Source organism: Lutra lutra, chromosome 16 (assembly GCF_902655055.1).
Source record: "Lutra lutra chromosome 16, mLutLut1.2, whole genome shotgun sequence".
Lineage (NCBI taxonomy): Eukaryota > Metazoa > Chordata > Mammalia > Carnivora > Mustelidae > Lutra > Lutra lutra.
In genome coordinates this window covers 60,650,229-60,676,212 of record NC_062293.1, presented here as the reverse complement: position 1 = coordinate 60,676,212, position 25,984 = coordinate 60,650,229, and the positions used below count along the sequence as shown (strand labels likewise).

The window sequence follows — 25,984 nt, the reverse complement described above, 5'->3', positions numbered from 1 at the left end:
GGGCCTGTGTTTCCTTAAATTGGGAGATTTCCACCCATCACAAAATCCGGGTTCTGGCAGGAGAACAGTGGGGGTGCTGTTGGGTTGGTGATGAACAGGGTCTGGCACTCTGGCCCTTTCAAGGGCTGCCCTCACCCCAGGCCCGTCTCTGGGCTTCAGTTTCCAGCAGGAAGGGCCCCTGTCTGGGGCTACTGCAGCCTGGGAGGGCTTGGCCTGGAGTGTTGTACTCGGGTCCCCCCGGTCTCCGCCGTTTGCTAGAAGTCCTCTCAGACCTCTTCCCCATCGATATTTTGCCTCTTACGTTTTGTGAAGAGGATCCGCCCCAGACTCCGTGTCCTCTCTTCCTGGCACCCGGATCAGACATCTGGGCCCGAGGTTTGCTGAGCACAGTCCTGACCAGGACCGCGGTCTGACCTGGAGCGCCTTGCAAAGGTCCTCATCCGCGACCCCTGAACTGGGGTGTTTCCCTGTCCCGCGGAGCCGAGACCTTCCTTGGGGGGAGGGGGGGTCCCTCCTCCCACCGCCCCTCACACGCTGTCACCACAAACAGATGGCGAGATGTCTGCTCCGGGTCCCAAGCAGGGAAGGAGATCAGTGGCACCGTCCAGTCCTCAGAACAGACACGGCCATGCCCTTGCTCGTAGAACAGACCAAGTGTGGGACCGTCTGGTTTAAAGCCGCACTAGGCGGTCCTCTTCTTGGCTCCGACCCGTCTTCCACCGGCTCCTTCCTTCTGGTCCCACAGCCTCTTAAAAGCTGTGTCTCCCAACCCACCAGGGAAGCTCCTTTTCAAAATGAAAATAAATGGATTCCTCCAAGGTCATCATCCACACACGTTCGCCATCGGGGGCTGAAGTCCTGGCCCTCGGGGCTCGGCTCTCTCTCCCTTGACGTCCAGATTCAGGAGGCGGGCTCTCTCTTCCCTCGTCTGCGTGTCTGAACGCCCCCGTCCCCGCTCGGAGTGGCAGCTGCCCCTGGCTGGTCACCGTCCCACACCAAGCACGGCCTGCTTCCAGCTCTCCAGCGTCAAGAAGTTCCAGAATTCCGTCTCGGAATGCTGTTATCCAACCGGGAAAGCTGGGATAGTGTTTGTCTTTTTAAAAAGTTAACATCAAACCCATCCAAGAAAGCCCCCCAGGGGCTTTGAGAGGTGTCCCTCCCGCACAGACCTCGAGGCCTCCAGCTGCCCCCACCTGGGAGGGAGTTTGCCGACAGCATCTTCCGCGTCTTCCCAGAAACGTCCAGATCCACAAGCTTCTGCCTCTCCATCGCACGGGGAGCCTTCGCACGTGGCGTCTGTCCTTGTTTCCTCCCTTCCCCTTAATTTATTTGCAGATCATTCCATTTCAGGACATATTAATTGTAACTAGTTTATCTTTTCATCCGAGAGTCGATCTTGTTTTAAATCGATGTAACATGAATTTCGGGGACTTGAACGGATCTTGAGCCGAACGTTCAGTGTTTTGGGCACCTGTATGCACTTTGTAAGTGACAACCACCGCCACCTCCCCCCAGTCCCTTCTCCCTCCCCTTCCAGAACCCCACCTCTCCCCCCAGGCCACCCCTGTTCCCGGACGCCTGTCACCATGGGCTCCATTTGCTCCCTGAACTTCCTATAGATGGAACCGTAATGTACATCCTGGCTCATGTCGGACATATTTGCTGCACAAAATGCTTCCGATAATCATTCCTTTGTGATTGTTGCCGAGGGCAGCTCTGTGGTGTGAATCAGCTTCGGTGTGTCCACTGTCCTCGGGTGGACTTTCGGGGTGTTCCAGCTTGGGACTACCGTGAATAAAGCTGTTAAACTCTCTGCACGAGGCTGTTTGCAGACGTGTGTTTTCGTTTCTCGCAAGTGTATGACCGGGAGTAAGCCCCAGCCTCCTTGGAAGCTGCGTCACGACCATCGTGTTCCATTGTGAGCCCAGCTGAGAAACAAGTCCCCTACGGACTGACATCCGGGCCACTGCCAGTGTTTCCCTAACACTGTGGCAGACGGGTCCGTACTTACATCTTCGTGAACCTATGTGGGGAGAGCACTTTCCAAAAGGGCAGGCCGGATGGAAGGCTGGGTGTTTGAACCTGGCACAGATACTCCCCGGTTGCTTTCCAAAGACGCCGTGCCAGTATTTACTCCCAAAGCTGTCCCTGAACTCCGTGTACCATCAGGCTTCTCAGTCTTTGCCAATCTGACCCTTGAAGGATACCATCTCATGATTTTCACCCTATTTCTTTAAATGACATAGAGCAAGTAACATCAAAAAAATTTTCACATATTTATAACCCATTTGTGTCTCTTTTTTGGTGAACCCCCTTTTCCCCATTTATTTTTTGAGAGTTTTTAAAAAGGCCTTTTCTTATTCATTTGTAAGAACTCTTTATATATTAAGGAAACTAGCCATTTGGCATGGGAATATTTATACTGTACGTTAAGAGCTGGTGAGGCTAGTCACTCTCTATTCCTCTGCAGAATCTTCCCCCCACTCCCGTACTAGCAATTCTGACAAACTTTCCATAAGAATTTCCGAATCAGCTTCTCTAGTGCCAAAAACAACCTGGTCAGCGTTTACCTCTCTGGCCATGTCTCCTACTGTTCTCCCTCCCTCCCTCTCCAGGGCTTCCTGGCTTCTGCACTGTTGGTATTTGGGGCTGGAACTGTTCTTTGCTGTTCTGTGCCCTGTGGGATATCCAGCGGCGTCTTGGATGCCAAGAGCACCCCCGCACCCCCACCCCCTCTGTGACGATGAACCACGGCTCCATGCGGTGCCGAGTGTCCGGGAACGTGGGCTCAGCCCAGCGGGCTGTGCCAGACTCCTTGCTGCTCCCAGAGCCCCGGGGTCACCCCTGCCCCATACCCTTTCTCTCTGTTCATTCTCCAGCATGGGATATAACTCACTCCCGACACTCTTCCGTCTGTCTCTCTCGACCCGTGGAAGGGCAAGGCTCACCAGGAGAGCGGGGTATTTTTCTGACTGCTGACTCCTGTGTCCCCTGTGTCTAGACCACATCTGGGACACAGTGTAGGATGATTTGGGGTTTTTCCCCATTCAATAGTTCGTTTTGCTTTTAAATTGGTAAATGAGGCACGCAGAACCTTCAGCTCAGGTCACAATCCAAGTGTCCTGAGATTAAGTCCCGCAGACGGCAGGCTCCTTGCTCAGCCGGGAGCCTGCTTCTCCCTCTCCCTCTGCCTGCCACTCTCCCCGCTTATGCTCTCTCTCTCTCTCTCTCAAATAAATCAATAAAATCTTCCCCCAAAATGGGGTAAATGAATAGATCAGAGTAGATTTGTAGATGAGGTTAGAGGAGAAATGACTATAGATTCCTTCTACACAACAAGATGGTATTTTTCTACGTATTAAAGCGTCCTTCTGGGCCTCTGGGGGGCTCAGTGGGTTAAAGCCTCTGCCTTTGGCTCAGGCCATGATCCTGGAGTCCCGGGATCGAGTCCCACATTGGGCTCCCTGCTCAGCGGGGAGCCTGCTTCTCCCTTTGACCCTGCAGCCCACATGCTCTCTCTCTCTCAAATAAACAAATAAAATCTTTAAAAATAACATGAAGTGTCCTTCTGGGCCCTCCTGTGACGTGTGAAGTCCACTGTAAGTAAGAAATACTGAACGTGTTTCGTTATAAACATCGTCCAGCCTGGTTTTTATTTCCCTGTTAGTACACCTGGGCAGCTGCACCGTCTGTGCCCAGGGTGTGGGGCCAGGCCCCGGCGACTTCCCTGGCCCTGACCCTGGGCCTGGTCGCCCCAAGCTGCCTCTGTCCCCAGCTCTCGCTCACGTCTGGGGGTGGGGGGCGGGCTTAGGGTGCTCCAGGCCCTTCTCCACCCTCCTCCCTGATCCAGCCAAGGGACAGGGGAGCCAGGTTGCTCAGGCTGGTCTGGCACGTGGCCCCCCAGAGACCCAGGGGTTCATCTCTGAGCTCCCTGAAGGGCAGTGACAGGCCCAGGAGTGACCTTTGTTTTCTTGGCTGGCTCCCCAACTCCCCACAGGGGGGCTGGTGCCAGGGAGAGATCAGACCATCCAGTGGGGCAGGGGTGTTAGAGGAGAACCCCGCCTTCCCTTAATGTTCCCCCAAACTCTCCCAGATGGCCTGTTGCCCACCAGGTGCCACACGCCTGTCCTGTCCTGCAGGGAGGGAGCAGGGGCAGGCCGGGCACTGCAGAGCAACGGCCCCTTCTCCCAGGGTGGCCCCTGGCCTGTGAGGGCCTCCTGGAGGACCTTTCCTCTGTTCTGCGAGCTCTGCCTCTCCTGGGACCTCCTGCAGGGCACTTCCGGGTGGGGGGGACTCCGGTCAGAACCACAGGGGCCCTGGGCCCAGCCCAAGGTCACTCTGGCCATGCTCGAGGTGGCCTCCACATGGGTCTGACACTGTGACTTGGGGCTACCCCCCAGAAGCACAAAGTCTGAAAGATCCCATAGAACAAGCTGATGCTCTGGGTGGGGGGAGGGGACAGAGGCTGGACCACAGGTCCACCGAGTGCTGGATTTGTCCTGTCTGTTCTGCCCCACCACCGGCCCATCCCCTGGGCCTGGGACTTCCCTCTCCCGCCCCAGTGGCCTTGGCAGAGCCAGAGCCTGGCGAGCGGCCTCCAGGGGCTGGGGCTCCTGGCCATGGTGGGATCTGCGGTGTCCGCGGTCAGCCACTGGACGTTTATAGCTGCAGAGCTTCTCAGCTTACTGTCCCTGCGGTGGGGCCAGGCTCTCGGCCAAGTACCATGGTGGTGAGCGGGCTCTGGCCGCAGCCTGAGCCGAGCTGGGAGGGAGGCCCAGCGCCCTCCACGGGCTGGCCCAGGCCCTTCCTAGAGCCTGGCTGCGGTGGGGGAAGCTGCTGGAGGGCGGGGGGGGGGCCCCCACGGGGAGCAGGGAGCACCCTGGGGCCCGCGTGGCGCTCTGGGCCCAGGCGCTGGTGCAGGGGTGAGTGCTCATGGAAGGGCTGGGCAGCCAAGGGCCTGGGGAGCACCCCCGCGGCCTGGTGTGACCCTCACACACTCAGGGTCTCCTTCTGGCCAGAGAGGGCTCTGAGGCTGGGAGAGGCTGAGGAGGGAGAGGTGGGCTGGGTGCCCCCGGTGCAGCCAACCCAGACATGACCGGGACTCCAAAGGCACAGGCCTCAAGCCTTGTGTGGACTGCAGTTGTCTGCGGGGGGAGGGTGTCCTGCTGGCCGGACAAGGCGGAGGGGTAGAGGTAGGGCCTGACTCCAGTGCACCGAGTCACCACGCTGCTCTGCTATGGCTCAGATAAGGGGCCACTGAGTCTCAGAGGGACTCCCTGCCCTGCCCCTCCCCTCTCGGGACCCAGGGCCCTGGCTCTGTCCTGCCCGCCCCTGCCCCAACCTCAGGAGGCAAAGGCCCTGACTCTGGCACTCCCTGTCCCACCCTTCCCAACCCCCCAGGACTCAAGGCTTGCCCCTCCCCCACCCACCTGCGGGCTCTGGCTGCTCTTTGAGAGCTCTGGGATTGGAAGGGCAAGTGGGGGAGGGAGGGAGGGAGTCTGGGGCCAGGCAGGAGACTGGCCTCTGGAGCGTCTGGGAGCTCACACCCTACAATCCAGGGAAACCCCAGAGAGCAATCAGGGGGGTGGATGGGGGCAGGTAGAGCCCTGATTATGGGGTGGGGTGTGGATGGGACCTGTGGGAGGGCAGGGCCCACCTCGGGGAGGTGAGGTGGGAAGACTGGCTACCTAAAAGTGGAGCTGATTTTCATATAAATAGAACACCTTTGGGTTGTGTTTCTTTTTTAAAGCTAGGATTTATTTCCATGCTCCCATCCTTAGCAAACATCCCTGGCCGGCCAGCCCACTGCGGTTTCAGCCTGGTGACAGGGACCCCTGGCTGGCTCAGGTCATGCTGCCCCGTGACCTGGGTCTCCGAAGCAAGGGGCAATTCAGTTCCACAGTTCCTGGCCCCTCCTGGGCGCCTGAGGGACGGGGTCACAGGGAGGAACGGGCTCTGTCCCTGTCCTGCAGGGCGCACCCGAGGAAACAGCCCCCTACCCCCACCCCGGCAGCCTGGGTGGGAGGGCACATGTTCACTCAGTCTGTGAATCGACAGAGGTTTTTGGGGATGAGGAATTTTGCAGATTCTCTTTCTTCCTTCCTCCCTCTCTCCTTCCTTCCTCCTTTCCTCCTTCCTTCTTTTCTTTCTTTCCTTTGCTTTCACGAACAGTAAGCACCTGCGATTTGCCGGATATCAAACCCGTGACAAAGAGATCGTCACGCCTGCCCTGAGAATTCTGGTGGGACAGTCGCGTGCACGGTGAGAAGGGCGGACGTGAAAGTAGGACTGTGCCCAAGAGGAGTCAAAGGCGGGAGAAGGGAGCCATCTGCGCCTTGGCTGGCTTGTCCTGGGGCTTGGCTGAGACAAGGTGAGCGAGCGGTGTGCTGGTGTGCCGCAGAGCAGGCGTGCGGAGAAGCAGGAGCCGGCTTTGGGCTTGGGCCCATATGCCCACGAGCTGGCCTGGCTGTGGGATGACCAAGCGGCAGCCAGGAGGAGGACCAGTGCTTTCAGGCCAAGTCCTGTGGACGAGCGTGTGGTCAGGGGTGTGGGAGTGTGCTCGGACCCCTGGCTCCGGCCCACTCCCTCACACTGGAGCCTCCCACGATTCCCCGAGCTCCACTGCCTTATGTCTGAAGAGGAGATTTTGGTACCAGGATGTGAGCGGACAAGGTGTGCCCGTGAAGGGCCAGTCCTTCAGATGACCTTGGGGAGCTATTCTGCCACTCAGGGCAGCTGGGACTTGGGACTGAGGACAGTGTTGGGGGGCGCGCAGAGGGAGGGCCAGGGTCAGAGAAGGGCACAGCCGGTGGGAGTACCAGGGGCCGTGGCTGTAAACCTGACTCCCTTGTGCTCCTTTGAGTTTTTCTCTCCTCTTTTCTGAAGGGGCCCCTCCAGGCGATGCCAGCCTGTCTGTGACAACAGTCCTCTCTGACCCTGGGACCCCCATCGGGACCAGGGGTAGAGCAGCATTCGGGAAACTTCTGGAGGGCAGAGGCTGATGTCAGCCCTAAGGAAGGCAGCGGGCTTGCTCCAAGGGCAGTGTCCCCACCAGCTCTCCAAGGTCCCTGGCTCGGCCCGAGGCCGAGGCCAGGCAAAGCCGCTGCGTCCCAGCAGCTTGCAAGCATTGGTGGGCTTCTCCAAAGCCAGTGCTGACTCGGCCTTGGTGCCGCTGCTGGGAGAAGCCACAGCAAGACTGGCCCCGTGAAAGGCCCATTACCTGCCAGGGCTTGGCGTTCAAAATAGAATCTCGAGGGGCAGCAAAGCCTTTAATTCCATGTGTCCCAACAGCGGGTCGGTGTGGGGATAACTATGATCCAGCCGGTCCTGGGCTATAATCACGGAGTCAGAATGAAAAATTACAGGCATTGTGCGGGCTTGTTTTAAATATAACGTAATGCATACCGTCCTCTCTCTTATTTGCTAGGTTTGAAGTGGAGTCTTGGGCAGTTGGCACAGGCTTTGCCTGACGTGTAGCCCAGAAAAATGGCCCGTCTCCAGGAGTGGGGCACGGCAGGAGGCCTCCCCAGACCCCTGGTGTTCTCTGTTGCCCACGGCCCACAGCCCACAGCCGCCTGCTCGCAGGGTCCGTGCCGCCACGGGCTCAGCTCCCGGCCCCACGTCTGCCGAGCGGCATGGAGCCCAGGCAGGTGTCAGATACGAGGGCTCTGCTCCCGCATGGCTGTCGATGGTCACGAGGTGGAGGCCGTGCATCCCGGGCGACCCCGGGGCGTCCCCCCCCCCACGCCCCAGGTGTGGCCCCCTTGCCCTCAGCAAGCCTCAACCAACCCCAGAAAAGGGAGCACCGCCTTTCACATTAGCAGATGTTCTCTGACATTCTGTGTCTCGGTGTAGCTGTGTGGGGAGGCGGCCGGGCCTCTGGTTGGCCTTTTGGGAAAGCTAGAAAGAAGCAGTACTCCTTCGGGTGGGATCTAACCTGAGGGAAAGGGCCCACCGTGGACGAAAGTTTGTGCCTCAGATCCGCTGGCTGTGGTGTGCCGTTCTACTCTGGGAAACTGGACCATGAACACACCACACTCGGGGGACGGTCCGTCTTCACAGCGTGTCCACCCACACCGTTCACTGCGGTCGTTGCAAGTGTCGGTGAGGGATACCTCGTGGGGATGCTTGTCGTGTGCCGTGAGCACGGCACACACAGAATCACGTGGGCCGTTGGCGCTCGGTGATAACGTGGACGTGTGCACGACCACCGGGGAAGGCTGTGAGTGGACATATGATAGCGGTGATCGCTGGTGAATTTGTAGGATTCCGTCTCATTTGTATTGTGTTTCCCGTAGTTTCCAAATACTTTGTATCTAGTGTAATAATAACCTTAAAAGAGCCGGCGTTCAAAGTGTTACGTACAATGAGAGGTAGGACTTGCCATCTGTCTGGCTTTTAACAGGCCGTCTGTGGGGTCTGCGAGGTGACCCCAGGGACTGGGGCAACCGGGGTTCCTTGCCCCAGCGACAAGCAGCGACAGGTCCAGTGCCTGGAATCAGAGCTTTGCTCACCGTGGGGCTTCACCAAATGCATCCATTCACCAGAGCTGTCTTTCTGAAATCTTCCTGAGTTCCAAGAACCATCAGTGCCACTGGATACGGGGCAGCCACAGCTCTGCCCTGTCCTGGCCCCCCCATGGAGCATCAGTGACCCCCGACCCAGCTGGGGCCAAGTGGGCTCCCTGCCTGTGAGCTGAGCTCTCCTGCTGCTTTAGGTGAGGGGCTCACTGGAACGGGACCAGCCGTGGGCCTCTCTGCTGTCTATCTACACCCCTGGGTGTTAGGGACTCTACTTCCCGGCTCCGTTAGACCACACATCCCCCAGCCGCCTGGACACGCAGGCCCAGCTGGTGAGCCGTGGCGAGGCTGGGAAGCCCACAGCGCCTCCCCAGCAGGGTCACCGAGGGACAGCTGGGTCACTCCCAGCCACTTCTCGGGAGGTCAGTCCAGATGAGGCCACCTGCAGAGATGAGACGGGAAGGGAGTCCACAGAGGCCAGTGGCCACTGTCCAGTTCTAGCTGGCAGCTTGTCAGCGCTGGTGCAGGACATGCGCGGACCAGCCACATGCCTGCCCCCTTCGCGACTGCAGATGGACGGGACGCGGAAACCAAAAGGCTGGGAGGTGGGGAGAGCGGCAGAGGGACCCGGGCCTGCGTCACGGAAGAAGCCCCTGCCAGGAGTGGGTGACAGAGAGCAGGCCGGCCCGCTGTGATGGGGACACGCCCAGGGGAGCAGTCTGGCGAGCCGATTTGCACCTCCTAAGTCAGCACACGCTGAGGAAACGGTGACCTGTCGCCTTAAACACGCCTCTGGGGAGCCTGTCCATCAGCGCTGGCTTCTGGGAAGAAACTGAGCGGCAGGGCGAGGGGCTAACATGTCCGTCCCTTTCCTGGTGGTAATTCCCCTGCAGGGACGTGGTGGCCATCAAGGACTCAATGTGTGCACGAAAAACGATGAGTGTCGTGCGAGCCCTCTGTCCCACACACTACCGTGTGGCTGCTGTGCGTGCTTTTAAAAATAGGGACCGCGAAGGTTAGCAACCCTTGGAATATGTGCAAACAAGCAGAGAATAAAACTATCTCTATGAAAATTAATAATTACGTGAAGCAGCTGCCAGGATGTTTGGACGGCCCCACCCTTGCTGGTGAACCGTGGTCCTGAGGCCCTGCTGCCCACACAGACACTCCTGTCCTCCCGAGGGATCTGGCCGCCGCACCCGGTTGGAGGGGCCCGAGCCGCAGACCTCAGCCTGGCGGGGCTGCAGTGCTGGCCGCGCCTGCCCCCCTGGCCAGCTCATTCCGGGGGCCCCAGAGAGGCCGGTGACACCCCCTGAGTTATCCCAATGTCACACCTCAAGAAGCCAAACCAGAGCAGATTCGGGGGAGCTGGGTCTGGGGTTAAGGAAAAGGTAAACTGATTTTTTTTTTTTAAGATTTCATTTATTTATTTGACAGAGAGAGATCACAAGTAGACAGAGAGGCAGGCAGAGACAGAGAGAGAGAGGGAAGCAGGCTCCCTGCCGAGCAGAGAGCCTGATGCGGGGCTCGATCCCAGGACCCTGAGATCATGACCCGAGCCGAAGGCAGCGGCTTAACCCACTGAGCCACCCAGGTGCCCCGGTAAACTGATTTTAAAGGCTCTGACATGTCCTGCTGTTGCAAGGTCAGCCACCAGGGAGAGGCGGCTGGTCTGTACTCGGTGCTGGAATGGCTGGGGGTGAAGGCAATTCATCACAGACGGACGGGACGCGAGGGGAGAAGGATGTGGGGGTCACCCTCGAGGCCTCCCCACAGCGGGCCCTGATGGGAGCCTGGATCCTGCAGTGCCGTTCCCCGGGCCTGGCGCCGAGTGGGGGACTCGGTGGGGAGCCAGAGGGCGGAAGCAAGCATGCACCCTCCAACAGTTCTGTCTCTGTCCAGAGTCCGTGTGCCCTTCCCTAACGTGCCTGGAGTCGTGCTCTGGAGACGAGGTTCCCCTCGCGCTTGCCCCGCTCCTGCCCTGCCTCACGGCCGCCAAGAGCACAGGGTGACCGAGCCCATGTCCAGACAAATCGAACCTTGTTCATCAGGTCCATGCATGCTCACGGGACACAAAGAGGCTTTATGATAGTCCCTGCCCTTGACGTGCTTTCAGTCACAGGGGTGCGGTCAGAGACGGAGGTGGCAGGGGGCGTGGGAACTCGCGGGGGTGGGCTCAGGGGTGGCTTGGGCAGGGCTTCTGGGGCGGTGGAAATAGAGCAGGGCCTCAGGGACAGGCAGCATGTCACCTGGCAGAAGGAGGGTCAGGGTGCCAGGGGCCAGCACCAGGGGCCACGGAGGCCTCCCCAGACTCTCAGGTGGGAGCCGGGGGACGCCTCAGCTCGGCACCCACCAAGCCCCTGTGGACCGACAGGGAGCTCAGGGTCCTGACATCCATCTTGACCACTTGTTTGTCATTCGCTCACACTGCAGACGCGGTGTCACGCCCGCTCTGTGTAGCACGGCCACACGCGTCTGGGGATGGAGTGACAAACACGGCAGGGTCCTCGCTTGTCCAGTGGGGAACACTGACGATCAACAGAATCCGGCCCATGGCGCTCAGGACCACAGACAAATGCGTCATAAGGGTCAGGGGATAAGAAAGAGTGTTGGACGTGGGGGCGAGGGGGTATTTAATCAATATGCACTTTGACGCCCAAGTGACGGGGAGGGGCAGACACTGAAAACTGGAGAAGAACATCGTAGGCGGGGTCTGTGGGAAGCGCTCACCTCCGGAGGCAGGAACGAACCCCGAGGCCAGCCAGGTGGGAAAGGTGGCGGGTGCGGGGACGGGGCTAAGACGCAGGGGGCCCTCTCCTCCCCGTCGTGGTGCTGGCTCCCAGCTCTGGGCTTGAGTGCGAGGTCCCCGGACCCGATTCAGGCCCCGCACACATGAGGGAGCACAGCCTCGTCCAGCAGAGCCCCCTGGGTCAGACGAGGACAAGGACAGGCCACACCTGGGGCGCCACCCTCACAAACAATGACCGGGCAACCTCCTTGGTTCTACTGAGCCCCGTGCCCGTCTCCTCCTGTGGTTCCCTCAGGGCGCGGCAGGCCCCAGGGCAGTACTGGCCCGGAATGACCCGGGACTTCGGGAACCCAGTCTGGGCAGCACTTTGGAGATGGGCCAGAAGACGGGAAGGAGGCAGGTGGGGAAGGGGACACTCTGCACGAGGGCCATGCTCCTGGGCTGGCTGGAGATGGCCCACGGACTCACCCACGTGGGGGTGGTCACCGTGGGAAGGAGCCAGGTGATGCAGCTGGGCACTGAGGACAAGCAGGCCAAGAAGCAAGGGGTTACGGCCAAGGTTATGGCGGGAAGTTGGGATGGGAGGCAGTTGGGCCAGTTTTGTTGAAAAGAAGACCTGACTGTAGACCGTGGAGGACAGGAAGGCCGGCGCTTGGGAGGGTCCGGGGGGAGGCCATCATGCCAGGTGGCAGCTGGCGCTGTGTACGGGAGTAGAGAGCACAGATGAGGAAGGAGTTCTGGGGACCTGACAGCTGGGGCTGGGGCGGGACAGGACGCAGTCTGAGGAGACCAGAGGGGGAATGTCTGGGGGGCCGCATGGCCCCTGGTGTCCGATGCCACGGATTGGTCATGGAGTGGGGCTGTGGGTGGCCTCTGGGTCTGGCAGGGGGCAGCAGGGAGAGCTCTGGGGAGGACGGGGCAGCCAGGCTGCCTGGCAACGGGATCTCGGGACGGGGCAGTTCAGCAGCGAGCTGGGATGGGGAGATGCCCCCGGGGAGATGGGGCATCTTTGTGGACCTAGGGAGAAGTGGGAGGAAAGGGAGAGGGCCCACATCTTCTTCCTGCCCTCAGGCCTCGGGCCTTCCCGCCCGGCAGGAGTCTCTTCCCCAGGGCTGGTCCGGCCTCGTCAGTCCCTGCAGAGGCACTCAGCACCGCGCGGAGGGCGGGAAGGCAGCCTAGTCCGCTGCAGGCCGGGTTCGACCGCGAGGCCGGTCTTCCAGGGAGATCTGGCAGACATGGAGGCATGGTGCTGGGATTTCAATGGAGCTGGCTTTCTTTGCCTGCGGAGCTTATGATAAACTCCTGGGGCGCTTCCTTCTGCCATGCCCGCGTGCATCTGGTAGCCCTCCACTCTGAGCCTCTAGTTCTGCTCTCAGGCTTCCTGGGATGCAGACAGGCAGCCCTTCCAGGAGCAGAAGGAAGTGGCAAGCTGGTCCTCCCGACGGCCCCGGGGCTTTTCCCGGACACACCGCAACTTCGCTGTCCTACAGAACGCACACAACGTGTGGAACCATCGCTGCCTCTTCCTCTGGTACCGTGCACGCGGGCGGCCCAGGGCACAGGGTCTGCAGCCAGCCCAGCTTGGGATCCCCGCTCAGCTCCTTCCAGGCAGTGCCCTGGGGAGATCACTTAACCTCTCGATGCCCCAGTGTCCTGACTTGCCCCCTGGGTCCAGCCCCCGCGGTGTCATAGCCTCTTCTGGAAGGGGATGAGAAACATGAGAACACTCCCTAAACCAGTGTGGGCAGGACCCAAGAAGATGCTTCGGCTTTCCGGGATGGACAGGGTGAGGGCCCCAACCTACATGGCAGGCCCTTGGTCTGAGAGCAGCGAGCCCAGGGTGTCCTAAAGTCCCGAGACTAGAGTCCAGTCTGGGGCTGCGTCACAGCCCCCGGACAGCGCCTGGCTGCAGGAGGACCCACGCTGGGAGGTCTTGGGGTCCCTTGGGAAAGGTCAGCCCAAGGCAAGATGGCTGGGTTTTCAGTGAGCCGCTGTGAAGTCAACCTTGGCTGCTGCGCGGGGACTGTCTGACCTCTGCTGTCCACTGTCTGTCATGGCACAGACTTCCAGCCGCTGCAGGATGAGACCTCAGACACCCACCTTCCTCCAGCCGCTCCCACGGTGACTCCCAGTCCGAGTATGGCTCACACTGTGACAGCAAACCAAAGTGTCACAGAGCAGCTCCTAACCTTCGCTATGTATCAACACTCTGGAATGTTCTACCTTTTCCTGTATTTATTTCGTAAGAAAAATGCTGATTATAACCCTCAGTACCAGTATCACAGTCCCACATTTTCTTCTGGAGTTGGGAGAACATCCACTTAATGCACTACATGAGCTGCCTGTCTTCCCAAGCTTCAGCTGTGCGCGGACCACAGCCCGTTCAGATGCGGGGGACAACCCAGACCAACTAGCGATGGAATCAGATAATTTTTTTAAAAAGATTTTATTTATATGACAGAGAGAGGGGGCGAGAGACTGAGTGAGAGCACAAGCAGGGAGGGTGGGGAGAGGCAGAGGGGGAATCAGGCTCCCGGATGAGCAGAGAGCCCAATGCGGAACTCGATCCCAGGACCCTGAGATCATGACCTGAGCTGAAGGCAGAGGCTTCACCGACTAAGGCCCCCAAGTGCCCTGGAATCGGATTATTTTTTGTTCAAATCAATTCACTGAAACATTTTTAAATAAAAATATTTTGAGGAATAACAGCCCCCCAAAAGTCCAAGTTTGATGAAACTATAAAACCACAGATTCCAAACACGCCACAAACCCCAAGGATGAGGAACAGGAAGACACGCCACAACCCAGTTGCTTGAAATGAAGGAGAAAGACAGTAGGAGACATCTCTGTGCAGAGGAGAGAAGGCTGGGGTGGAGCAGCTTTCCAGCTGGAGGAAATGCAAGTCAGAGGCAGGGAAATTACACTTTTAAAATACTGAGAGAAAAAGAAAAATAAGAATTCTTGGCCCAGAAAAAAATGCATTTCAAACATGAGGACAAACTTTATGGAAGGTACAAAAATGTAAAGAATTTTTCCGCAGCAAAACAGCGCTGCGGGAAACAGCAGAGGGAGGGGTCCCGGGAGGAGGAAGGAAGTGCGAGCAGACGGGAATCTGCATCACTGCCAACCCACCCGCCCGAGGACGATGGGAGTTAATGGGAAGAATCTTCGGGAGCTGTGCCACTTCTTTAAAACACACTCAATGGCCAAGCGAGTAAGTAAGCCCACAGAGCATGGTAGGCGGTAGATTTCAACCCAACCCTGTCAATCGTTACAGAAAATACGCACTGTCGATAAGCATCTTGATTAAAAAGCAGCAATGACTATGTTAGGAAAACACAAGGTCCAGCTGCATGCAGAGTACAGCAGGTCCGCCAGGAATAATGACGTTGCAAACGGGCTGGAAGTGAGGACATGGAGAGCCGCACGGCCCCAGCGATGCGGAGAAGCCGCGCGGTGTGTTTGTACCAGGAAGATACGGTCCGGAGCAGAGAATCTTGCTGGGGGAAAGACAGTCATCTCGTAACAGGAAAGGGCCGATTCATCCAGCAGACATGGTGACGTGTGTGCACCGAATGACACCTCCGAAACCGTAACGCGAGGTCTTCAGAGTCGGCGGGGCACGAGCGTTCCGCAGAGCTCCCTCTAAACTTTACTCGGGGCTCTCTTGTTCCTCCAGTTTTGCCGCTGTCCACGGTTCCCTGTAAGTTACACGCAGGGACCCCGCGCTCACCTTTCCTTGGCTCTCATGAGAAACCCTTCTGGGAGGCAGGGGGTGGCCCCTCTCAGAACCTGTGCTCCTGGCCAAACTAGTTTTGGCTTCTGTGGGCTTCAGTTTTTCCATCCGTACCGTGAAGACCAACAGTGACGGGGTTTTTCAGAGAGGGAGAGGGAGAACCTTAAGCAGGGTCCATGCCCAGCATACAGGTGGACACAGGGCTCCATCGCATAGCCCTGAGACCGTGACCCAAGCCAAAACCAAGAGTTAGATGCTGAGGGGCACCTGGGTGGCTGTCAGTTGAGCATCTGCCTTTGGCTCAGGTTGTGGTCCCAGGGTCCTGGGATCGAGCCCCGCATCGGGCTCCCCACTCCACGAGGAGTCTGCTTCTCCCTCTGCCACTCCCCCTGCTTGTGCTGTCTCTCTGAAATAAATAAAATCTTAAAAAAATAATTAAAAAAGAAAGTCGGATGCCTAACTGATGAGCCCCCCAGGTCCCACCCCCACCAGAAATGTTTTTAAGTCCTGAACTTTCTCCAGGCTGCAGCCCGTGGAGGCCCCTAGAAGCTGGCTCACGTACCCAGCGCAGGCATTTGGACCAGCCACTATGGGAGGGTCAGGGATCCGGGGGGATCCACACGGGGGCTTGGGCTTGGTGCCTCACAGATTCCTCCTGTGGCTCGTGCAATCTGGGAAAGAGTATTGTGTGAAAGGCATTCTTGCCTCTCAAGTATTTTCAACCCAGCTGACAGCGAGACACATGCACACTGAATTTTGAAAGCTGCTCTCGGCTTCTATACAAATAAGATGGATTTTGAGGATGACAGGTGCTGACTTGTACACCTTTAGTTCCAAACCAACCTGGTTGGCAAGAACCAAAGGCAAGTCACGGCTATTACCTGGCTCGAGAAATCTAAGGGATTCGTGGCTGGGGCCATGAAAGGCTTTCCTGGCTGGGGAATCGTCCCTCTTTGCTTTCTTGTGTATAAGCTCGGCTCAGCCTTAGATGCCACATTGCAGCACAGAAGCGCGGTGCTGTGCGGGAGCTCCCAGAGCACACGTGTGTGGCACGGAGCAGGTGCCCTGAAAGTTAGGAGAGACAGAAACTTCTTTAACACGTGGGGTCATTTCAGAGCTGTGGAATCGGATATACCGAGCAGTATATGTGACCAATATCACATGACATCCTTTTCCTTCACGACTCCTGTCTCTCTCTCTCTCTCTCTTTTTTTTTTTTTTTGGACACTTTCTTGCTATATGTATGCTTCTCTGGACTTCAGCTTTGAAACACAGATAAATGAAGTTGGGAGGGACAAACCTATGTAAAATCTTTCTTATGGAACGGGTGTGACACACAGAAGGAAGCTACCAGAAACCTGTATCCTTTCAAGAGAATCAGTTGTCTGGAAAGCAAACCTTTGGCTTTTCCATGTCATCTTCCAACCAGTCTTCCAGGTGCTATGAAAAAGGGGGACAGAAGCAGGGGCCGCAGAAAGGTCTGGAAGGATATGCCCCAGGCTACTGACATTAAATGTTTCCATAGGATGGAATGGAAAGGAATGGTAACACATTATTAAATTTTCCTTTACACATTTTGCAATTATTTCATATTACATTATCACCTTTGTAATAGAAGTGTTAATAAGAAACACTGTTTAAAAAAAGAAACACTGTTAAAACAGCTACTCTGTTCATTAAAAAAACAGCAACAACATGGTGTAGGAGAGTGTTTGGATATAATGTCCATGGTCTGTCATGTTAAAAAGAATTCCTAAGTGCACACAGACTAAATTCTGAACCCTAATTATTAGTTTACAGCAGAAGTTTGATGAGTCAGAAGCCTTCCCGTAGCCTCTGGGGTTTTATAACCTCCCTCTGGCCTGAGCCTGTTTCACTGGGCAGCCCAGGGCACTGCCCAGTAATTAAATGAAATTTTGTGGGTAATGATTTAGTGCAGTGGCTGGAGCACGTGCCCCCCTCCCCCCCCACCTTGAGATCCTGCAGAATCAAGGTCACTTACACCTTGTTAGAGGGGACCACCTGCCTTTCCTCTGGTGGTGGATATCCCACAAGTTATTGGCAGCAAGGACATAAGGTCTCCTTGAAATCAACTTCTCCCTCTCTGAGTGCTCCTGTCCTAACCTTCGGCAGAACTCACTCACTACCTACCTCTAACTCTCTCCCTCAGCAAATCCTGCTACGAAGTCGGGGGCTCCCCTCCCAACCCCGCTGACCAGGCTCTAGCCTTTTAAAGCTGCTAAAATCTTTGGAATTTTCAACCTTGGTACTAATGATATTTTGGGCTGACTGATCCTTTGTTGTCTGGGGCAGGGTGGGGAGACAACCTGCGCATTGCAGGACAGTCAGCGGTATCTCTGCACCCACCAGATGCCGGGAGCATCCACCCCCCACAGCTGTGATGAAAATATCTCCGGACATGGCCAAGTGTCCCCTGTGGGGCAAAAGGGCCCCAGGTGAGAACCACTGTTAAGTTCACAAGTTCATCCACTGTCCCACGAGGACCTGGGACTAGGACCATGTGTTACTATCCATGCACCACCCCCCCCCGCCCCCCCAAAAAAACCCCAAGACATGGATGTTTAAGACCTTCCCAGGGGCAGTTGCTTGTGAAAGCCAAGATTCGTTCACCGTTTTAGTGCAAACTTTCTCCCTTGTTGGTGGCCGCCAGAAGACTTCGGACAAGGGAAATTTCGGCAGGTCGCTGTGGGGGGCGGGGGAGAGGAGAAGCGGTGTTTAGCCGGCTGGTACTCTTTAAACAACCTTTACATTCATTCACGTGGCATAAACCAAAGAGACAGACTGGCAGATGACACGCGGTCCCATGGCTTTCAATGCCCTACATGCTCATTTTTTCACTTCAAGCCTCCTTCGCCTTTTGCCAGCACCATGCATTCCGCTGCCGCTCAGTGTCTCCATGTGGGCATCTGACAGGCTCGTCCCAGCAGGATGTGGCAGCACCGTGCACCAAACCACTCAGGTCCAAACTTGCAAGCCCTCCTCTGCTCTCCCGTTCCTTTCCGTCACCTTCCAGTCTTCCGTCAGGTCAGCTCTACCTCCAGCACACGTCCCTGTCTGCTGTCTTGTCTCGCACGCCCTCTGCCCTCTTAGTGTGAGCCGCTATCCTCTCCTGCCAGCCACTTCCTGCTCCCAAATCAGGGTGTCCCTGGCCTCACCCCACTGACATTTTGCTTGGGGAAGAGGGCTGTCTTGTGCATTGTAGGATGTCCAGCGGCATCCCTGGGCTCCACCCACAGATACCATCACCACCACCCCTCAGATTGCAGCAAAAATATCTCCAGATATTGCCGAATGTCCCCTGGGGGACAAGATCCCCTCTGGTCAAGAACCACGGTCCTACATCCTGCACACACAGGCCAGGATATTTCTAAAAGTGTGAATTGCATCGCGCCAATCACCTGCGGAAAACCCTCCAACGTCTTCCCATCGGCCTTGTAAAGCCCAGGCTCCTTACTGTGGCTTCCAAGACCCTCTGTGAACGTGCCTCTACCTCTTCTCCAACGTCCTCTCTTCTGGGCCTCGATGCCCCTCCCTGGGCTCCAGCCGCACGGGTCTGGCACGGGTCTCTCTGTTCCTGGAGCATCCCAGCCTGCTCCCATCCGCGCTCCCTCTGCTGCTCCCTCTGCGGCAGGAACTCTCCCCAGACCCCGCCTGGCTCCCTGTTCACCCACACAAAAACCTCAGGTCAAAGGTCCGCCAGTGGGCAGGCCCTTCCCTGACCCTTCCATGTAAGGAGCCCCTCGTCTCCGTTCTGCCCATGACCCGCTTGTTTCCCTCCCAGCTGCTCGGGACAACGGAAAACGTCTTTCCGCGCCGTCGTGGCCCCTTCGGCGGACTGTGAGTCTGGGGGCTCGGGGCCCCGGCTGACCGGTCCACAGCCCAAGCGGCAGCGGAGTCCTCCCTCCCCTGCCGAGACCTTCCGAGGTTGCTCCGCGTCCGGGTGTCGCTGGCGCCAGGCGTCACTTTTACCCGCCGCTGACCTACGAACGCGGGGCCGGGGTGCGGTCCGCGGGCCTCGCACGAGCCCAGCGGGCGCTCGGCGGAGACACCGACCGGCCCGTCAGCGGGGTAACGGCCTCTAGGCGTTTGGGGTCGTACCCTCCACCAGCCACCGCTTCGGTGGGTCCCTGTCCCCAGGGTCGGAGCCGCCCGCAGCCTCCCTGTCCGTGAGCTCAGGTGCTGCAGCCTCCGGACCTCGGAGCCTCCTGCGCCGGCCCCCACGGAAGGCGGTTCTGGGGGTCCGTGGCGGGGCGGCCCCGAGGGCCGCGCGGTGGACGGTGCCGGCCGCATCCCGACCTCGCGCACCTGCGCCCGGGCCCAGGTCGGGGCGTCTCGGGGCGGGGGTCGGGCTCCGTGAGCGCGGCTGGGGGCCCCCAACACAGCTGGGGGCCGTGTCCCCGCTGCAGGCGCTCTCGACGCGCGGGGGAGCCCCAGGGTGAGGGTGACGCCATCCGGGTGCGCTCACCGCAGGCACCAGGATGGAAGCATCGCGGGGCTGCGGTAGCGCGGACAGGGGTCCACGCGCAGGGGTTCCGCCCCTCCCGCGCTCGGGGACACCCCCTTCGCCTCTTGCCCCTTCGGCGCCTGCGGGGCATGCGCGGGCCCGCCCCGCCCCGCATCCCACACTGCCCCGCGACAGGAAGAGGGGCGTGGTTTCCGGAACTTCCGGGCGGTCGCTGTTTGGGCGGGTGACGGCTTAGAGCTTTAGCTCGCGATGGCCGCGGCCGTCGCTATGGAGACGGGTAAGTGGCGCCCGGAGCGCTCGCAGACACCGCTGCCCCGGGCCAGACGCCTTGTCCCGCTCCCCGGGCTTCCTTTCCGCGGCTCCGTCCTCCTCACCTCACTGGCGTCGACCGACGCCGACCCCGTCCGGCCTCCTGAACCCTCGGCTCCCCGGCCACCCGGCCCCGCCCCTGCCCCGGGCCCGACTCCCCCAGCCTCCCGACCCCCCCCCCGACCTCCTGACCCCCGGGCCCGACTCCCCCAGCCTCCCAACCCTCCGGACCCCCCGACTCCCCTAGTCTCCCGACCCCCCCCGCCCCGCCCTCCTGACCCCCGGGCCGACTCCCCCAGCCTCTCGACACCCCCCCCCGGCCTCCTGACCCCCCCAGCCTCCCGACACCCCCTCTCACCTGGCCTCCTGACGCCCCTACTCGACTCCCCCAGCCTCTCCTGGGAGCAGTGGCCCCCAGGGGTGAATACCCTGCCCAGTGGAGGCACCTATGCCAGCACACCTGAGCGCTCCTCGGCTCTTGCTGCCCTTGTCTTCTCCACGCGGGGGGACAGACCGTGACCCTGACTCCGGCCGGTCTGGGCTGTCTTCCTCTAGACGATGCCGGGAACCGACTTCGCTTTCAGCTGGAGCTGGAATTCGTGCAGTGCTTAGCCAACCCCAACTACCTGAACTGTAAGTGCTTGAGCCCTTATGCCTCCGGCGGCTTCCACTGCGCTCTGCGGGGGCGTCGCGGCTCTTGCGGTGCCTGTTTCCATGTGCACGCGGTCCGGGGGTCACAGCCACGCGCACACGTGCGGGCGCATGCGTGCGTGCTGAACAGGCTGGGCTCGTGCTTTGACTTGGGTGTGCGGGCGGTGGGGAGGTTGCCGAGCGGAGGCTTTGCGGCAGGGGTCGCGCATCGGCCGTCCGGGTTGGTTTGCTCTACAGACTTTTTTTTTATGCTTTTCAGTTCTGGCCCAAAGAGGTTACTTCAAAGACAAAGCTTTTGTTAACTATCTTAAGTACTTACTTTACTGGAAAGAACCAGAATATGCCAAGTATCTAAAGTAAGTTTGCTTTTTATAGTCCTAATATGTGTACAGTTTGTTGTATTCCAGAACATGGATAGCTCACATGTGTTCTCGTTTCACATTGGAAAAACACATTCTGAATCTCCACTTGTTCCAGTCGCCTCCATCTTAATACAGGATGTCCTCATCTCCAGCTTGGATTACTGTGGGTCCACTCCCTGCTTGTCCCTGCTTCTGCTCCTTCCGTCCTCCTAGGTCCTTCTAGGTCCTCCCTCCCCCAGGCCAAACCAAGCAGAACAGTTTTCTACACGAAGCCAGCTCGATCTTTCAGAAGTGTAAATTACGACATAACCCTTTCTTGCTTAGAGCCGTTCAGTGGCTTCCCACTGCATGCAGAACAAGGTCCTGTCTTTTTCCCTGGAAGAACTCTGCGATCTGGCTCTATTCCTTGACTTTACCTTTCCCTGTGTGTGTGGGGCTGGGGGTACGGGGTAAGAGTCTTAGCATCAACAAGGTAGCTGCTTGGTTTGAAACACAAACAAAAGCCAGTTAATTACTTTGTTTTGGCTGGTTTCTGATCCTAAGGAGCCCACCATCTGTAGACCCAGCAGCATTGCCTGGGCCTGGAGATTAAAGGACATGGGGTGCTCACAAGGAAGATTTTCTGGAGGAGGTGGCCTTACCTGACTCTCAGTACAGGCACACCTCCGAGAGCACGGGTTTGCTTGCAGACCATGAAGGAAAGGGAGTCTTTTACCAAAGTCAGCCAAATGAGTTTTTTGTTTTCCCAGTGCATTTAAAGGTGATGTTAACACTACTCCACAGGCTATTAAGTGTGCCATAGTATTAAGTCAAAAAAAGGGGACGTACCTCAAAAAAATCTTGTTAAAAAACACTAACCGTAGTCTGAGCTTTTAGGGAGTCATGACCACAGATCCCCATAACGAATACAATATTGAAAAGTTTGAAATGTGAGAATTATCAAAATGTGACCCAGAGACATGAAGTGAGCAAATGTGGTTGGAAAAATGGTGCCTGTAGACTTGCTCGATGAAGGGTTGCCACAAACCTTTAGTTTGTAAACAGAAAACCCAAAAAACAAAACCAAGCCAGGATGTCTGTAGTTGCTGTCTTTTTTTAGGGCCCCCTCGGCGCCAAGCACTGTACTTGTTTAAACCTTGAACTCTCAGCTCTGCTGTGTATTAAGTAGGTGCTCAGGAAACAATAGTGAAACATCTTGTCTTTTTTCTTTTTTTAAAACAACCGTATTTGGTAGGAAAATGATTCAAACTTGTCCTTTATTCAAGCCACTTTTTTGATCAGTGTCTGCTGATTCACAAAGCCAGCAGGACCCTTGCACCCTTCCTGGTCCCTTATCATCGGTCACTTGCTCCTCTAATAGTCCAGAGAGGACTTTCTTAGGTGTTGTGTGTATGTGGACTTGGAGACTGTCTGTGGACAAGGAGCCACAGGCATGGTCAAGTTCACGTCTCCCCCACAGTGTTGCTGGGGTGGCTGCCTGCACTTTGGCCGGGACCAAGTCGTCCCCTGTTGCTCTACTCAGGGACAGCTGATTCCGCCGTTAGCCGGATGCTGGAAAGTTTGTCCTTATTTTGGGATTTAACACATCCCTGCGTAGCTTCAACCCATGTTTCCGGTTTTGTCCCTGAATGAACCCTGAGCCAGTCCGTGCCCTCTGGAGGCAACTGCCCTTCCGATACACACATTCAGGAGAGGTTGCAGGTTAACCCCGTGGGCATACAGTCTGCACAGTCTGCACAGAGTTTGTGTGGTAGTCTCTGCTGCTGGAAGATTGGGAGGTCTCTTACCCTGATCCGAACCCTGGAAAAGCCAAAAACTGCAGGTCCTTGAGCTTCCAAGTCAGTGCCTGGCTGGTCTGAGGGGCTGCAGTGCGCAGACACCTGCTCCAGCGGGACTGAGGCCCCGCGCCTGTCGGGGGCTGCTTCTGTCCGCTCTTCTCGGCTCCCTTCAGCTGCTTCTCGGGCGCCCCCCGTGGATGTTTTTGCAGTTGTGCCTTCCCCTGTTCAGTCAAGACCCTGAGAGTGGTTAGGGTGTGCTGGAGCTGATACCTTTCTTTTCTGCATGTGGGCATCACCCTTCGAGAAGTGTAACTTGAGTTCATTACAATTTTTTGCAGGGGGAAGGGACAAGGCTGCATATTGCTGACTCACTGAGAATTTTATGCCCACTCAAACCCTTCAGTATTTCGCCATGCCGCTGAGTTCTCCATTTACGTCTCATTTCTTTCCTCTTGTTGGTTGATGCTGTCATTGTAGCTGGTTCAAGTATTTACCAGTTCCTACTCTGTCATTTAGTATACACTGAGCATTTTCTCAGCCCCACAGGCGCCCCTCAAGCCCAGGGCTTTTTAACTCCTGGTGCCCGCATGGAAAGGGAAGAAAGAGCCAGGTTAGGTGTGAGCAGGGCATTTCAGGGGAAGCTGCCACGGCCCCAGGCAGCTGTGTCTTCTGAGTGTAAACAGCGCAACTTCGTCGGAGCGACGGCATTGGGACCGGCCCGGCTGTGCAGTGTGGTCCTCAGGCCAGCAGTGCTGCTGTCACTGGCGGGCTCGTTTGGCAATGCAGAGCTCGGGCCCCACGCAGACCCACTAAGTCAGATCCTGCGTTTAGGGAGTGCATCACCGGCCCTAGGAACTGTTTTCACACTTTAGGCATTTGTGTCCTGCTTCACAGTTTTGGCTCTGGGCGCTCTCTGTAGAAGTTTTTTAATCGACTTACTTGGATTTTGTCTTTTCTATTTGAAATAATGTCTCTTAGAAAACAGGAAGGTATATATTCTTCACCCAGATATTGTAAATGTTCACATCTTCCTGGGAACATTATCTAGTCTGCAGACCTCATTCTGATTATGTCCAGTGGCTAGGCTCTGATTAATGTCCAGGACATTAATATGTCCTGTGTTTGGGACAGTATGCAGTCTAGGCCACTATGCTACGTTTTGTCTTTGTGTCTTCTTAGTCTTTAATCTGAGTTTCTTGATCCTTCCCTGCCCCCGCCTTGTGACTGTGACCCAGAAGTGATGCCATAGGCTTCTTGGTGTATCCCGTTGGAGTCGTCGTCTCTCTGACCTACTACTGGTGATCTTCATTTTGCTCACTTGGTTGAGGTGATGGCTGCCAGGTTTCTCCACATCAAGTTACTAGTTTCCCCTTGTATTTAGTAAGTATCTTGTGAGGAAATACTTTGAGACTATGTAAATACTTTGTTTCATATCGTACTTTTACCCACTAATTTTAGCATCTGTTGATACTTGCCTGAAACAATTTTTACTGTGATTTTCTAGCATTCTTTCCACACTAATTAGTTGTAATTTAGGTTTAACGAAGGAGCATTCTCTTATTCCTTACTTATTCGTTTAAAAGAGTTATATTAGCATGGATTCTTATTTTTATTTTCTGGAATATAATTATGTGTTTTCTTGTTCTAATGATTCCAGATTTGGCCCCTCAGATTGGCTCCTGAGTGCTTGGGACATATCCCCATAGTTTTTTGAGCATTTGACTTTCTGGTGCTACATAATGTTCCTGGTTCACCTCGTACTTTCCCTGCATTAGTCCAGGAGTCAGCCATTTCCCCCAAGAAACCCTGGAAAATGCTGTTGAAAAATCCATGATCTGGGCACAGAATGTGCTCATTGGCACCACGGTCATTGCTTCTAGGCTCTTTTTGGCACACACAGCCATGAAGGGGAGAGTGTGTATGTGTGTATGTGTATACACTGTGTCTGCTTCTAATCCTCGTCTGTTTCTTTGTCTCTGTGCAATAAGCCAGGGGTTCATGCTGATGTTTTCAGTTGTAGCTCCGTAACACAAGGTCCATTCAAGCCTCCCCCCTTCCTTGGCACTCCTTTTCTGATGGTTGGAAAGTTGGCTTTCTTTACACTGCACTTACCAACTTGGTTGCTCAGTCTTAGAGTATATGAGAAGTAAGTCATTGTGGAAGACTAGAACACAGGATCCATGCATAGTTCTTTGTAAAACAGACTCAATTTTGAATAGAAGTTGTCCTTGTCACTATTGATGGAAAACCAGTAGTTACCAATTAAAAAGATGATTACTAAAGTTCCAAAGTGTACATATTCCTGACCTTGGACACCACTAGAATAGCAGAGTTTACCCCTAGAGTTTGACTCTGCTTGCCCGTTCCTGTGTGGTCTTGGGCAGTATTGAATCTTCCTGAACTGAAGTTTTCTCACGTTTGAAACTGTGGCTTCATGCTGACTTGGGATGACCGGCAGAAGCAGGACACGCAGAACCCCGTACTCCCAAAGTGAGCCGAGTTAGTGTTGTAGAACTGGTAGGTGGCCCTTCGTTTCTGAGTGAGTGTCTGGATTGCAGCTGGGCGTTTCTGACCTGAACCGTGTTGGTGATTAGCTTGTGGCCCTGAACCAGGTACCCTCAGTGTCTGCACATGTTGGAGCTGCTGCAGTACGAGCACTTCCGCAAGGAGCTGGTGAATGCGCAGTGCGCCAAGTTCATCGACGAGCAGCAGATCCTGCACTGGCAGCACTACTCCCGGAAGCGCATGCGCCTGCAGCAGGCGCTGGCCGAGCAGCAGCAGCAGAACAGTGCCGCGGGGAAGTGAGGCGCTGCCACGGACTCTCCAGCTCCCTTTGTGTGTGGGGGGCACCCGAACCTGCGGAGGGCCCTTGCCTCCGGCTACCTCCCTCCAGCTCCCTTTGTATTGTTCGTGGGCTGCTGCTGTCACACAGTTGTACTTTGGTTTCCTGTGGGTTTGTAAGTTATTATTAGCTCAACCAACTGAATAAAGACACACGTCAGGTGCTTTAAACCACTGGAAGGCTGCAGTGAGGGATGGGGCACGGGGAGGGCCCCCAAATGTCCCGAACTCCAAGCCTAGCTCTGTTCCTCATGTACAGTGGGGCCTGGTCAAGTCCGTCTCCTCCGACCTTCTGTCCCTCAGTGAACTGCCCTACCCCTCTCACCTACAGAACGAGTGCAAGGGAGTCCGTGATTTCCTTCGGCCAGAGACAGGACCCGCAGAAGGACTCACCTATGAAACCGCTTGCTGTGCAAAGCGGGGGGGGGGGGGCTTCAAGGACCGGACATGGCTAGGTCACTGACCTAGTGATGGCGGGGAAGATGGTGGTTAATGTCTAACTGGACTCTTGACCTTGGACCGGAATAAAGATGAGGAGCCTCACCCAGGTGCA

The 25,984-nt window shown here is 56.6% G+C and overlaps 1 protein-coding gene across 2 annotated transcripts; it reads left to right on the top strand.

Annotated features, from left to right (window-relative positions):
• The first annotated feature begins 19,648 nt into the window (after positions 1-19,648).
• Positions 19,649-25,605, top strand: MED31 (mediator complex subunit 31). 2 transcript variants are annotated; one of them, XM_047707566.1, is made up of 4 exons: positions 19,649-19,767; positions 20,355-20,432; positions 20,710-20,806; positions 25,203-25,605. In XM_047707566.1, the coding sequence occupies exons 1-4, from the start codon at positions 19,740-19,742 to the stop codon at positions 25,393-25,395; spliced, it is 396 nt and encodes a 131-aa protein (XP_047563522.1). In that variant the 5' UTR covers positions 19,649-19,739; the 3' UTR covers positions 25,396-25,605. The 2 variants fall into 2 exon arrangements, with proteins under 2 accessions (XP_047563522.1, XP_047563521.1); XM_047707565.1 differs by having other exon boundaries at positions 19,668-19,766; positions 20,333-20,432.
• The last annotated feature ends 379 nt before the right edge of the window (positions 25,606-25,984 follow it).

Coding starts and splice junctions, on each gene's coding strand:
- MED31 (XM_047707565.1), top strand. CDS start 19,740: ATGGCCGCGGCCGTCGCTATGGAGACG. Junction 19,767..20,332: donor CGGCCGTCGCTATGGAGACG/GGTAAGTGGCGC, acceptor CTGACTCCGGCC/GGTCTGGGCTGTCTTCCTCT. Junction 20,433..20,709: donor CAACCCCAACTACCTGAACT/GTAAGTGCTTGA, acceptor TATGCTTTTCAG/TTCTGGCCCAAAGAGGTTAC.